The sequence below is a fragment of the Salvia splendens genome, chromosome 4, assembly GCF_004379255.2.
Source record: "Salvia splendens isolate huo1 chromosome 4, SspV2, whole genome shotgun sequence".
Classification (NCBI taxonomy): Eukaryota; Viridiplantae; Streptophyta; class Magnoliopsida; order Lamiales; family Lamiaceae; genus Salvia; species Salvia splendens.
Genome location: NC_056035.1, coordinates 2,658,131 through 2,672,231, shown reverse-complemented (window position 1 = coordinate 2,672,231; position 14,101 = coordinate 2,658,131). Strand labels below are relative to the sequence as shown.

At 37.8% G+C, this 14,101-nt stretch overlaps 1 protein-coding gene across 1 annotated transcript; it reads left to right on the top strand.

The window, feature by feature from the left end:
- Nucleotides 1-5,180: 5,180 nt before the first annotated feature.
- Nucleotides 5,181-13,850, top strand: LOC121797873 (pleiotropic drug resistance protein 1-like). The gene is made up of 23 exons (XM_042196631.1): nucleotides 5,181-5,544; nucleotides 5,639-5,759; nucleotides 6,393-6,481; nucleotides 6,558-6,642; nucleotides 6,735-6,894; nucleotides 6,983-7,059; nucleotides 7,133-7,186; nucleotides 7,357-7,447; nucleotides 8,195-8,496; nucleotides 8,897-9,178; nucleotides 9,287-9,603; nucleotides 10,096-10,256; nucleotides 10,337-10,440; nucleotides 10,533-10,695; nucleotides 10,794-10,847; nucleotides 10,925-11,022; nucleotides 11,133-11,465; nucleotides 11,540-11,830; nucleotides 11,917-12,000; nucleotides 12,086-12,447; nucleotides 12,698-12,869; nucleotides 12,938-13,192; nucleotides 13,501-13,850. Exons 1-23 carry the CDS (start codon nucleotides 5,240-5,242, stop codon nucleotides 13,759-13,761), a joined length of 4,221 nt encoding a protein of 1,406 aa, XP_042052565.1. The 5' UTR covers nucleotides 5,181-5,239; the 3' UTR covers nucleotides 13,762-13,850.
- The last annotated feature ends 251 nt before the right edge of the window (nucleotides 13,851-14,101 follow it).

Below are 14,101 nucleotides of genomic sequence, written 5' to 3'. Positions count from 1 at the left end.
TTTTACTCTTCTTTTTCCTTTGGAAGTTTTGCCGTTTCCAGCTGACCCAATATGGAAAAACTAGGCCCTCTTAGGGCATCACTATAAGGCGGACACTTCTAATAGCCCAACCCCCTTTTTTATCCATAGCTCCAGTTTATTTGTCCGCGGCCATAAAAAAAATAGCCACAACTGTAGTGGACACTTTTTTTAGTCACTTTTCATTTTATTTCATTTTTCATTTATTTTAATTCAATTATAATTAAGATTATCGGACTATACTTAATTAGAAAAAATTACTATAGTTAAATAAATTAAAATTAAACACTAAATTTTTGTCGTATTAAAGTAATAGAAAAATTATACAATGAAAATTTAATCAATAGAAAATCACAATGTTCTTCACGCTGCGCCACCTCCCCTACGTGCCCAAACTTCTTCAATCAAATCGGCCTGAAGTGTGGTATGTGTTGTGCTCCTGCTCATATCAGTGAAACGTTAGAGCAAATATTCATTACTACATGGTACACCCATCTGTATCGGCACGGAGGCAACACCGTGACTTGTACTTGCGCCATCTTCCAGTGCCCAACGCTCTGCAGCAAATCATTCATCTTCTATTATCATATTGTGCAATATGATACATGTTAACATAATATTCGCGACATCATCTTCGTGCCAAACTCATGCCGGGCACCGTATAATGGCCCATCGCGCTTGGAGCACTCCAAAAGCTCGCTCAACATCCTTCCTAGCAGCCTCTTGTTTTCGCGCAAAATATTGTTTCTGCGATCCAACCGGTTGGCAAATTGTCTTGACGAATACGGGCCACCAAGGATATATCCCATCCGCCAAATAGTATCCCCTATGGTACTGCGTTCTGTTGGCTACGAAGCTGATTTCTGGACCCTCCCCCCGATACTCATCATTGAAGAGAGGCGAAGACTGAAGAACATTGATGTTGTTGTTCGAAATTGCAACACCGAAATACGCATACCAGATCCGCAAACGGTAGTCAGCAACGGCTTCCAGAATCATCGATGGACCTTTGCTTTTGAAACCAGTAGTGAACTGGCCTTTCCACGCCACCAGACAGTTTTCCCACTTCCAATACATGCAATCGATGCTTCCTAACATCCCTGGGAAACCGTGAACCGAACCGTGCATATCTAGCAGTCTTTGACACTCATCAGATGTGGGCTTTCGTAGAAACTCCGGGCCAAATATTTCCCGGATCCCCTTACAAAACTGCCTGAGCACCGTTAGGCTAGTTGTCTCACCCATCTGTAGGTATTCGTCGAACATATCAGCTGGTCCGGCATAGGCAAGCTGCCTAATTGCAGCGGTGCATTTATGAAAAGTAGACAGCCCGATCCTGCCAGTGCAATCACTCCGGAGGGTGAAGCACCGGTACCGCTCCGCCAAATTCGTCGCTATATGGTTGAAGATCCGTTGCGACATTCTGAATCGCCGACGGAAAATCTTGGGTGGATAACGGGGGTTATCCACAAAGTAGTCCGCCATTAGATGCTGGTGCGCTCCGCTATGGTCTCGTTGGATGGTCCGACGACGAGTAATCGCACGAGGGATCGCGGCCTCCGCCAATTCTGCCGCGCACGCCGCATCCTCCTCGTCGGCTTGGTTCTGCACCTCTTGAATCAGAGAATTCCACGCGTCATTCCACAAGTCGTCCATTTTTAATACCAATTGAATCCACATATTTTAGTGAGAGAAAGTATGAGTGAAGAGTTGGAATTGTGTAAAAATAATGAAGGGAATGTGGTGTATTTATAGATAAATTAAATTGAATTTATAAAAAAAATAAAAAAAATTCGTCCGCCCCAATCCGTCGCGCCGCGCCGCACTATAGGTCGGCGCGTCCTCGCACTCTTCTCGCCGGAGGGCCTTCCGCCCCAAAAATTGTATCCTCCTCGGGGCGGACGCTACTCGCACTATAGTTAGGCAGAGCGATGGCGACATGGGGCGGCCGGCGCGCCGCCCCTGGATGCCCTTAATGGGCCGAGCCACCTAAAGTAGCCGACTTACTATGTTGACAATAAATAGTCGCGTTTCTCTATTTTGGATTGCCCAATAAAATTAAACACTTTTATTTTTGCTAAGCTTCTATCTCAGTTATACTCGTATAACTAAACTACTTTTACATTAAAATTTGTATTGTTCACGGTCAAAAATATTGGCTAATGTTGGTACACGTAATAATATCGGGTCAATAGATATTTTCTTGAAAAGGCGACAAAGCTAGCGAGGTAAAAGTACATTATGTTAAAAATGAACATTATAGTTTAATAAATTTGTAGTACTCTAGTCCCTTCTCTATTATGCCTTCACCATTTATGAGAGTTATTAAGTTTAAGGCCCCCTATCTATATTACCACTTTTCATTATATTTGATTTTCTTTTCTGAAAGCACCAATTTGAGTAAAACAAAGCTACAATAAGATATATTGTGATAAGGGTCGTGATAAACTGTAAACTAATTAATAATTACAAATTAAGATTAATTGTTAGTCATTAGATTATGAAATCTAGTGATTGAAATAATGCCATACACAAAATATATTTTAAATTTTAAAAAAATATTAAATAAATTTAAAGATTATTAATGTCAATTTCTATATATAGTAGTTAAAACTAACCACTTTCTCTTTCATTAAAATTGTATAAAAATTTAAATTTATATAACTCTCTCGATTTAAATTATTTTTATGCAAAAAATATATCAAATTAAAGATAATTTTATAAGGATTCTAATGAGATCTCAATTGCATATGTTCGGACGATAAAAAATATGTTGATATTTGTAATACACTATGTTGATATAAAAAAACTACAAAAATTATCATATGATAACAGAATGACGATCTTACCCCTTTGTTGAAATTCATGAGCTTTAATCTTATCCACCCATCTCAAGATCTAAGGGTGTAGATTCGATCTTAGTTGTGGATTATAATGCTATAAGTATAGCATTATAAGAGGATCCATTTGTGATAATATTCAATTGTACCAATCAAATAAAAGTGGAGGAAAAAATGGTAAAATAGTTTATATAAAAAACATAATTTATTGTGTCTCGGGTTTTGAAAAGAATGTATTGACAGTTTTAAAATTATAACTATAGTTCTAGAAGTTAGATCAAAATTGGACCGGGGCAATAATTGTAGATTCAAAGCATTACTATTTAAACATTTTAAATACTTCAGAAAACAAAATTCGCAAATTTAACACGGTTTGAATCTATAAATCACTCAATGTTTCAAATTATTTTATTTCAATGCCATATTAATTCAATCAAGTTAGATTAATTAGTATATTAAATTATAAAAAAAATATGATTCGATTCCCGGTTAGGAACCAGTCTTCCAGTCTAATCGGAACCGGTTTTTGATTAATAGAGAACCGAAACCGTTTTTTGGTTCCCAGTTCCTCAATTGATCGGTCAATTTTGATTTTGATTCTGATTAACTAAGAACCATTGAACCGTTTAAAAGTATTAAATATATCAATCTAGTCTAGATCACCCAAAATATGATTATCTAAAAATTTTAGGGACTGCGTGGAACAACCTACGAGCACAAATATTACTCCAAATTAAATATTATTAGTAGTCCATTATCAATCCTATATATACAGTCCATTATGGCATAGTTTGAGAGGTTTATAAAATATCCTTACTTAAATTATCATCCATATAAATTATCTTAATAAATGTGATTAATAAACATTAAAGACATATATAGGGCTAATATCAATTCTTGATAAAAACCGATAAATATAATTGTAATTAATTAGTAGAAATTTATGGAGTAATATTTATAATTATTAGAGGCATTGCATTTATAATTACAATTACACAAATTAATTTGTACTCCTACTACAATTATAGCTTATCAAGAACTGCTATTAACCCTATATTTATCATGTATGTAACGTATATCACACTCTTTTACAATTATAACTTGTATCATAGCAATTAGGCAATTAGATTTTATTTTGTTAGATTCTTGCTTTCCTTTTGTGGGATCAAAGAGATAACTAGACCGCCGGTTTCTTGACCGAAAGCTTCCCCTAGTCTATCAGACTTACAACATACAAGAACCATGTTAATCGATTATTTTCAATTCAAAAATTTCGCAACCAGAACCGACTCGACAAAACTATTGGGCCGGTTCTAGTTAGGCCGTTTTCCCGGTTCCCGTCAACCATGCATGTCTACCAACAAGAATAGAAAATTTATCATAATGGCGTCCACTAAATAATCTCATCCTTGTCCTAAATGTTGGGTAGTTATTCAGAAAAAAAAGGATACTCAAATCTACAACATTAACTAACCATAATGAAGTTGCTTCATTGTATTAGCCCCTAACTTATATAGACTCAGAAATTTCCCGGTTCTAGGAGAGGGCAGACGCAGCATGACCTTCTATCTACGAATTAATAAATACCACTACTAACTAATTACAAAGCTGTTTAAGGCTATACTTACGGAAAAATGTGAATATCAAATTTGTTTTAATTTATGGTCATTAAAAGAAAACTGGATATTTGTTTTTTATTTTAAAAAAAAATCAGTTATGTACTATCAGGCTATTGATTTATTATGATTTCGCAACTAATCAAGATTTTAGTGCTCATGTGTCTTAATAATAATTAATATAAACCTAATTCAACCTATGAAATTATTTAATTTAGTACTCTCTTAGTCCAATTGAAGATGACCAACTTTTCTTTTTTATTTGTCCCAACCAAAATGACTAATTACTAAAAATGAGAAATTTTTTATCGTTATTCTCTCTCTTACTTTATTCTCTACTTAATACACAAAATAAATTTGCATAAAATCTTGTGCCGTCCAAGGAAGGACTCATCTTCCTTAGGACAGAGGGAGTATAATATGATATTGTTTCACTACCTAAAATGTATCATTATTTTAATTTGCATCCTATAGTGTCACATAGTCATGTAAGTAAGCAATCAAACTATGTCACCATTGAAATCTTGAATAGTGGTAAAATTAGAACAAATTAATTATTTAGGTAATTCACAAGAAAATTTTGAAGTTGGTATACAAATCAGAATTTGATGAAAATTTATGAATTTAGTGTCATATTACCCAAAGAGAAGTATATATATATCCTTTCGTAATTAAGATTAGACGTTTACAACTTAGCCATGTTTTTTTCATTCTATATTTGCATGACATTCTTGTTTGTATCTTGAAAAAGGTTGAGAGTGAGAAATGGAGATCAGCAACAGCTTGAGAAGAACTTCATCGGCATGGAGGAGCAGCCGGCTGGAGATGTTTTCTCAGTCGTCTCGAGACGAGGACGACGAAGAAGCTCTGAAGTGGGCAGCCCTTGAGAAGCTACCCACGTTTGATCGTTTAAGGAGAGGCATCTTGCTCGGGTCACGGGGTGGGGCCAACGAGGTTGATGTGGCTGATATCGGCTACCAAGAGAGGGCGAAGCTGGTCGACCGGCTTGTTAAGGTCGTGGAGGAAGACAACGAGAAGTTCTTGATGAAGTTCAAGAACAGAATAGACAGGTAGCAAGAAGATGGCTTAGTTGATGCTTCATTTGTTTTCATTTTGTGTTTTTGTTTGGTGTTTTGTTGATTTGTTATTGTCTGTTTGTTACAGAGTTGGGATTGATTTGCCGACAGTTGAGGTTAGGTTCGAGAATGTTAAGATTGAAGCAGAAGCTTATGTTGGCAGTAGGGCTCTGCCTACTTTCCTCAATTTCTTCATCAATATTGCTGAGGTATGTGTACCATTTTCCAAGTGTGTTACAAATCCAGTGCAAATCGATTGTGTTTATATCTTTTGATAGGATGAGTTGTCATTTTTTGTATGAAAGCGCTTTAGTTGAGAGGTTCGACAACTTGGAGTTGTAGCCCACAAGAATCGTGATCTAGGGAAAAAACCAGCTGTGACCAATGATGACGTTTGGGTTTTGTTGGTTTGTTTTCATGTGTTTTTGTTGGTTTTTGACCCGCCTTTGCTCGCTTTCTCTTCTTTCCTAGTTGTAGGTGTCTAGTCGAAGTCACTTTGGGATTGGACTCTTTACGAAACAAGTGATGTTCCATCATTAATATGCCTAGGTTGGGGGTCGCTTAACCCCCACCTTTTGGTGTTTCCAAAAGAAAGACCAACGGGGATGATAGGGGAGCCAACTCGGAGTGGGGAAGAAGCCATCCATGACCAATGATATTGCCTCATGTTACATAGACCAAACAGGGGAACATATTCCAAAAGATTAGCCTATTAGGAGAGAGAGCCCAATTTCTACATATGCAGCCTTACACAATCCATGATCTATAAACCCCATATAGTATATGTAGCACAAATTGAACATCTTTTGGAAACTTTGTAATGCCTTTTTTGTGTGTTGAAGGACTTCTTGAACTCTCTTCATATCCTCCCTAGCAAAAAGAGGCCCTTGACAATCCTAGAAAACATCAGTGGAGTCTTGAAGCCTAGCCGGTAATAACTAGTTCATTTATTTGTGGAAATTTTGTTCATATTTCGTGATTTATTCATTTATTCGTCGTGGTCGCAGTATGACGCTTCTTTTAGGGCCTCCGAGTTCCGGAAAAACAACACTATTGTTGGCTTTGGCTGGGATGCTTGATCCTTCTTTAAAGGTAATACAAACACAACCTTGTAACCTTTTTTTTTAGTTAATAATGTCTTTATGCCAAGAAATTAAAATTTAATTGCAATTCATGATGATCAGTTTTCAGGAAGTGTGACATATAATGGACATGGGATGAATGAATTTGTGCCTCAAAGAACTGCAGCATACATAAGTCAGTATGATGTACACATGGGAGAATTGACGGTGAGAGAGACATTAGCTTTCTCTGCAAGATGTCAAGGAGTCGGAAGCAATCACGGTTCGTATCATTTTCTAATACTCCCGTGTTTTATTTACACGTTACTATACTGATGATGTCATATTATACATGCGATTTCCATGTGCAGATATGCTGGCAGAATTGTCAAGAAGGGAAAAAGAGGCGAATATTAAGCCTGATCCTGATTTAGATTTTTACATGAAAGTAAGATTTTTTGTAACTCAAGTAAATGAATTTTCCTTCATAACTTAATTGTACTAATGTTGTAATCATGTAGGCAGCAGCTACCGAGGGCCAAGAAGCAAATATTGTGACAGATTATATTATTAAGGTAATGAATATGAAAATAGTTTAATGGGATTCTTTCATGTACCTATCTAGCTACTGAAACTAGGAATAGTTTTTACTTTTGATAATATGATGTATAGATTAATAAATTAATACTATATACTACTAAGTTAATTTATTTTATTATGTTAAATGAGATGATTTGTTTTGTAGATATTGGGATTGGATGTTTGTGCTGATACTCTTGTAGGAGATAGCATGATCAGGGGAATTTCAGGTGGGCAGAAAAAACGAGTTACGACAGGTTCGTTTTTATAATTGGTGCGACCAGTTGTGACCAACAACCTTAAACCTCATGCTTATTTTCAAGGAGCAGGGCAGAACAAATTTAATCTAACTTAGTGATTATTGCATCAATTTTATCCAAAATGTATAGTACTATTAATTTATAAACATGAGACATCAAGATTAATTAACAATTAATTAATTATTAATTTGAGGTCAAATAAATTGTAGTAAAATGAATACTAGTAGTTGTATTTATTGAACTAACTACTAGACTATATAGGACTCAATTTCGACGATTGCACGCCGCCTTTTTCATTACATGCAATTTCAAATGAGTGATCATAATTCTATTTGAAATAAATATCAGTTAATTTTTAGTACAGTAATAGTTTAGTAAAATATTTAATTCACTTGAAAAAATATAATATTTCTCATGAATTTTAACACACCGAATAAATTTTCATCAATTATGTAACTATTCTAGAACCGAGAACATATTAATTAGTTACTCCGTCTCAACTATTGTTTCACACAGAAATAGATAAATATGTTGTGTTTTTATGTATAGTAAAGTTGTTTATACAAGTAATAATATAATAAAATATAAATAAAAAACTGCGTGCATGATGCACGCCTTTGTGTGAAAGCATGCCGAGAATGGCCGGGTACCCGCACGTGATTTTTGCGTTTATGTCCCATTGAGACTTGAACAACATGCGACGTTGCTAATACTCTTGTACAATTGTTTCTCGAAATAATGCAGGGGAGATGCTGGTGGGACCGGCGAAAGCGCTATTCATGGACGAGATATCGACCGGGTTGGACAGTTCGACGACTTACCAAGTGGTGAACTCGATCCGACAATCCGTCCACATTCTCAAAGGCACGATCCTCATGTCACTCCTGCAGCCCGAACCCGAAACCTACGACCTCTTCGACGACATCATTCTCATTTCCGAAGGCCATCTTATCTACCATGGCCCCCGCCACCACATCCTCGAGTTCTTCGAATCCATGGGCTTCAGATGCCCTGAACGAAAAGGGGCCGCAGATTTCTTGCAAGAAGTATGCCCATTTCTCCATCTTTATGTTCACACTACTTTAAGTATCGCTCTCGAATTTTCGGTAATTTGTTTTAATTCGTTGTGCAAACTCCCTATCATCACGACGAAATTTAAGAAAATATTTGTCTTTGATTTCCAAACTAAAAAAAATAAAAATATATAGTAACTATCAAATTAAAACATTTTTTTTTGCAGTCATAACTGTAGAAAGGTTAAGAGGCTTAAGCCCTACAGAGTCTATCTTCATCAAATTTTATCTTTCATAGACTTTTCAAAATTATTCAAATTTATGTAAATTGTTAGGTACAAACCTCTAAATCACCTAAGAAATTACTATTGAATAAATTTTAGAAAACATACTCCTACAAATATTTTTTTCTACGTCCGCTCCATAACTGCAGGTGACATCAAAGAAGGATCAACAACAGTACTGGGCAGAAGCCGAGAAGCCATACCGATACATCACGGTGAGAGAGTTCGCGGAAGCGTTCAAATCATTCCATATGGGCCTGCAGCTGGCGTCGGATCTCGCCACCCCTTACAACAAGAGCAAGAGCCACCCGGCCGCCCTCACCACCAAGAACTACGGCGTCAGCAAGATGGAGCTGCTCAAAGCCTGCGCCGCCCGAGAGATCCTCCTGATGAAGAGGAACTCCTTCCTTTACACCTTCAAGCTCACCCAAGTTAGTAAACATCACCATTTAAAATAAAAAACTGTTTCTATGATTGGGGGTGCTGCAGCCCCCAAGCACCCAATGCCGATATTGAGGGTGCTTTTGCTCCTTTGTCAGCTTAGCGTGATGGCGCTGATCGCGATGACGCTCTTCATTCGCCCGAAGATGGACAAGGACAACTTGACGGACGGGAGGATATTCACGGGGTCGTTGTTCTACTCCATCACCACCGTCACGTTTAACGGAATTGCTGAGATCGCCATGACCATCCAGAAGCTTCCGGTCTTCTACAAGCAGAGGAACTTCTACTTTTTTCCGGCGTGGACGTATTCGCTTCCCTTGTGGCTCGTTAGCATCCCCATTAGCATCGTCGAAGTCTTCTCGTACACGGTCTTAACTTACTATGAAATCGGATACGATCCCAATGTCGGAAGGTACCAATACCCAAAAACCGAATATTCCATTCGAAGCAAACTAAAATTTAAACTTTGGTTCGTTTTTTATGGATCTTGATACGATTTGGTTTTAATTTTTGGCCAATTTTGATTTTTTTGGTTCGGTTCAATTCAGATATATAAAACTGAAAATTTGAAAAACTAATTTAAATTTTAATATAATATATTATGCCTAAAAAACCTCTACTTGTGTGTTTTTATATTAGCATATGTTATGATATATATTCTATCAATATTTTAATTATTTGATATGTTAATTATCCAATTTTTATTAAATTTTTGTTTTTTTGGAAATATTTTTGCAATTTGGATCTTTCATCAGTTTTTGGAGTTTAGATTTTGGTTTTATTTTTTCGGATAATTCGATTTAATTTTAATTTTCGATTCATTTTAGGCAAAAAAATAGCGTAATGAAAATTGAATGCACACCTGTATTATTGAAATACTGAATCAATCTTGAATGTGTGGCAGATTTGTCAAGTATTATATTGTGCTATTAGTCCAGATGCAAGCAGCTTCGTCCATGTTCAAAGTGATCGGGGCTGTTGGGAGGAACATGATCGTCGCGAACACGTACGGGTTCTTCGTGCTGCTCATGATGTTCGCCATGAGCGGCTTTGTCCTTGCCCGGAGTACGTAAAAAATGTTGCACTATCGTAAATGATCAAATAAGAATAAAAATATGAAATTTTCTCAATCCTTTCTTATGCAGAGAGTGTGAAGAAATGGTGGCTGTGGGGATATTATGCTTCCCCTATGATGTATGGAGACAATGCCATCATTGTGAATGAGTTCAGAGGCCACAGCTGGAAACATGTTTGTTTATTTCTTGATCATGTGGTTGTGTGTGTTTGTTTGTGTGTTGACCTGTGGATGTGATGGTTGATCTGTTTTTTTTGTCTTGACAGGCTTCTCCCGAGGCGAACGTGACACTTTCTTTAGGGGTCGCGGTTATAGAGTCAATTGGCTACTTTCCGGGCTCGTACTGGTACTGGATTGGAATAGGTGCATTGATTGGCATGATTCTCTTGTTCAATGTCTTGTCTACTCTTGCTCTTACCTATCTCAACCGTGAGTAAATCTTTTGCTTTTTGTTTATACTATGATTTGGTGTCTTTGGAAAAATTGGAAGGATTTTGGGTGACATATTGTTGATAATGTGGTGACAGCTTTGGGAAAAACAGTTGCTATGATAAGTGAAGATGATAATGAGACACCAATTGGTAAGTTTTAGCATTATAGAATGACTAAGTAACTCAATTTGTTTATTAATATGTTCACTTGAGTTAAAATGATGCAGAGAGAAAAGATGAGAGAAGACAGGGAAATGTTGTTCTTCCCTTTGAACCACACTCTATAGCATTTGATAATGTCAAGTACTCTGTAGACATGCCACAGGTACTCGATAAGTCAGATTCAAAATCTCGCAGTCAACCTCTTGGCCGAAAAATAGTACTTTATCGAAAAAATTGATTATTTATGTAGTTCACTCTTTGAAATTAATGCAGGAAATGAAGAATCAAGGGGTGGGTGAGGATAGACTAGTCCTACTCAAGGAGGTAAGTGGCGCTTTCCGGCCGGGCGTCCTGACCGCTCTAATGGGCGTCAGTGGCGCCGGGAAAACAACGCTTATGGATGTGTTGGCCGGCCGGAAAACAGGTGGCTATATCGAGGGAAGTATCACCATATCTGGATATCCCAAACAACAGGAGACATTCGCTCGGATTTCAGGATACTGCGAGCAGACCGACATCCATTCGCCCTGTGTCACGGTTTACGAGTCCTTACTTTTTTCAGCTTGGTTGCGTCTGCCCCAAGACGTGGATGATGAAACCAGAAAGGTACGGACACATATTGAACTTGTCTGATCATGTATCCTTTAGATATTCAATTTGTTGCCGTATTTTGGTGACAGGCGTTTGTGGAGAATGTGATGGAGCTCGTGGAGCTGACTACGTTGAGAGAAGGGCTGGTCGGGCTACCTGGTGTGAGCGGTCTGTCGACAGAGCAGCGGAAGAGGCTGACCATAGCCGTGGAGCTGGTGGCGAACCCTTCTATAATATTCATGGATGAGCCAACTTCGGGTCTGGACGCCCGAGCTGCGCAGATTGTGATGAGAACAGTTAGGAACACGGTCGACACTGGTAGGACCGTGGTCTGCACCATTCATCAGCCTAGCATTGACATATTTGAAGCTTTTGATGAGGTGAGACTCTGTTACTTACACTAATATGATTCAATCCTTTGTATTTTATTGATTGTTACATAGTTTTGGTTTGAGAAATTTTGCAGTTGTTCTTGATGAAGCGAGGGGGACAAGAGATCTATGTAGGACCAGTCGGCCGGCAGTCCACCCAGTTGATCCAGTACTTTGAGGTTGGACCAAATTCCGTGATTTAAATGATTATCATCCTTAGTTTTAAAAAAGAATTTGAGCTAATGTTGTGCTATTAAAATCTAGGCAATTCGGGGAGTTACGAAAATTAGGGCCGGCTATAATCCAGCAGCCTGGATGCTTGAAGTGTCATCTTCGGCCCAAGAAAGCGCGTTGGGCGTAGATTTTTCCGAGCTTTATACAAACTCCGAGCTTTATAGGAGAAACAAAGCTCTGATCAGCGAGCTGAGCACCCCGCGTCCAGGCACAAACGATCTACACTTTGCAACGCAGTTCGCTCAGCCTTTCTGGACTCAGTGTGTGGCCTGCCTCTGGAAGCAACACTGGTCCTATTGGCGTAACCCTCTCTACTCCGCCGTCCGGATCATCTATACCGCCTTCCTTGCCATCATCTTCGGATCCATGTTTTGGAATCTCGGTGACAAAAAGTAAGAAAACATGACAAACAAATTTTGGGGCTTGCGGGGGCTTGAGCCCCTGCCATTAATTTTTTTCTTTGTATACAAGTAAAATTGTCAAAATTTTGGTATTTATGCGAAATATAGCCAAACCATAGAAAAATGAACTTATTAAAATTTATAAAATACATCCCCTAACGAAATAATTTTTTTTTATGCATTCGACCCTGCTCGTTACATTGCAACACTAATCAAATGTTGACCATGTATCGGCGTTTAGGGATTCTCAGCAGCACATTTTCAACGCCATGGGCTCGATGTATGCAGCTGTCTTCTTCCTCGGCGTCCAGCTAGCGTCGTCCGTGCAGCCGGTGGTGGCAGTGGAACGGACTGTCTTCTACCGTGAGAGGGCTGCAGGGCTGTACTCGGCCCTCCCCTACGCCTTTGGACAGGTGTCGCATCGTTCAAGCATAGTTAGTGATTATGTTTTTCTTGTTGTTTAATATCAATTGTATTGCAGGCTGTGATAGAGATACCTTATTGTTTCATCCAAGCGATTGTGTACGGAACCATAGTGTATGCAATGATCGGGTTTGATTGGACGGCTAAGAAGTACTTTTGGTACATATACTTTATGTTCTTCACACTCGTCTACTTCACCTACTACGGCATGATGGCAGTGGCGCTCACGCCCAACGAGAACATCGCCAACATCGTCTCCTACTCGTTCTACGCGATCTGGAACCTCTTCTCCGGATTCATCATCCCTCGACCCGTAAGTTCGAATTTCACCATTACATTGAGTACTTAACCAAACAATTTTTCATCGACTTAGTCTACTAGTACTATTACAATTAGACGATTGCATATCTATAATCCCTCCTTTAATAAGCCCTTTTGTTTTTATAGTAACTATTTTACGTTATACTATTAATTTATTTATCATTTATATCATATAACATGCCCTTTTATTCACCTACATACATTTTTTTTTATTAATAACAAGAGACATTTTCTACTTAGAATATTTCAACCACTTTTTACTAAAACTTGCGGGATAACATTTGTCGTACTTTTTATCAGAGAACACCGGGGTGGTGGAGATGGTACCATTGGGCGAATCCCGTGGCTTGGACATTGTACGGTTTGATTGTGTCGCAGTATGGTGAAGAGATGGATGTGTTGGAAGACGCGCATGTGACTGTTAGGCGTTTTCTAAGAAGTTACTTTGGATTCCGACACGAGTTTATCGGTGCCGTGGCTGCCATGGTTGCCGGATTTGGAATTGTTTTTGGTGTGATATTTGCTTTTGCTATAAAGGTGTTCAATTTCCAGAAAAGGTAGTGTGTGTATATATATATATATATTGAAATATACTCCATATTTATAATTTTGTACTCCTTGATTCATAAATAATAGCATTAATTATGGTATAAGTATTCTGAATGGAAAATGAGTTCCACCTGAGTCAAGAAAGTGAATGTATAGTGAATCTCACTATAAAACTACTACCATTAGTAAAAAAGTGAATAGTTTCAAGACAAAAATGGAAAAACAAAATATTGGTTTTTTGAAGATAGCGCTTGTGGAGTGCCGAGTGCCATTGTCTTGAGAAAAATACTAGACTTAAATATACAAATTAATAAGAATGAAGTAGTATAATATTGACTAAAGTCATTAAGAA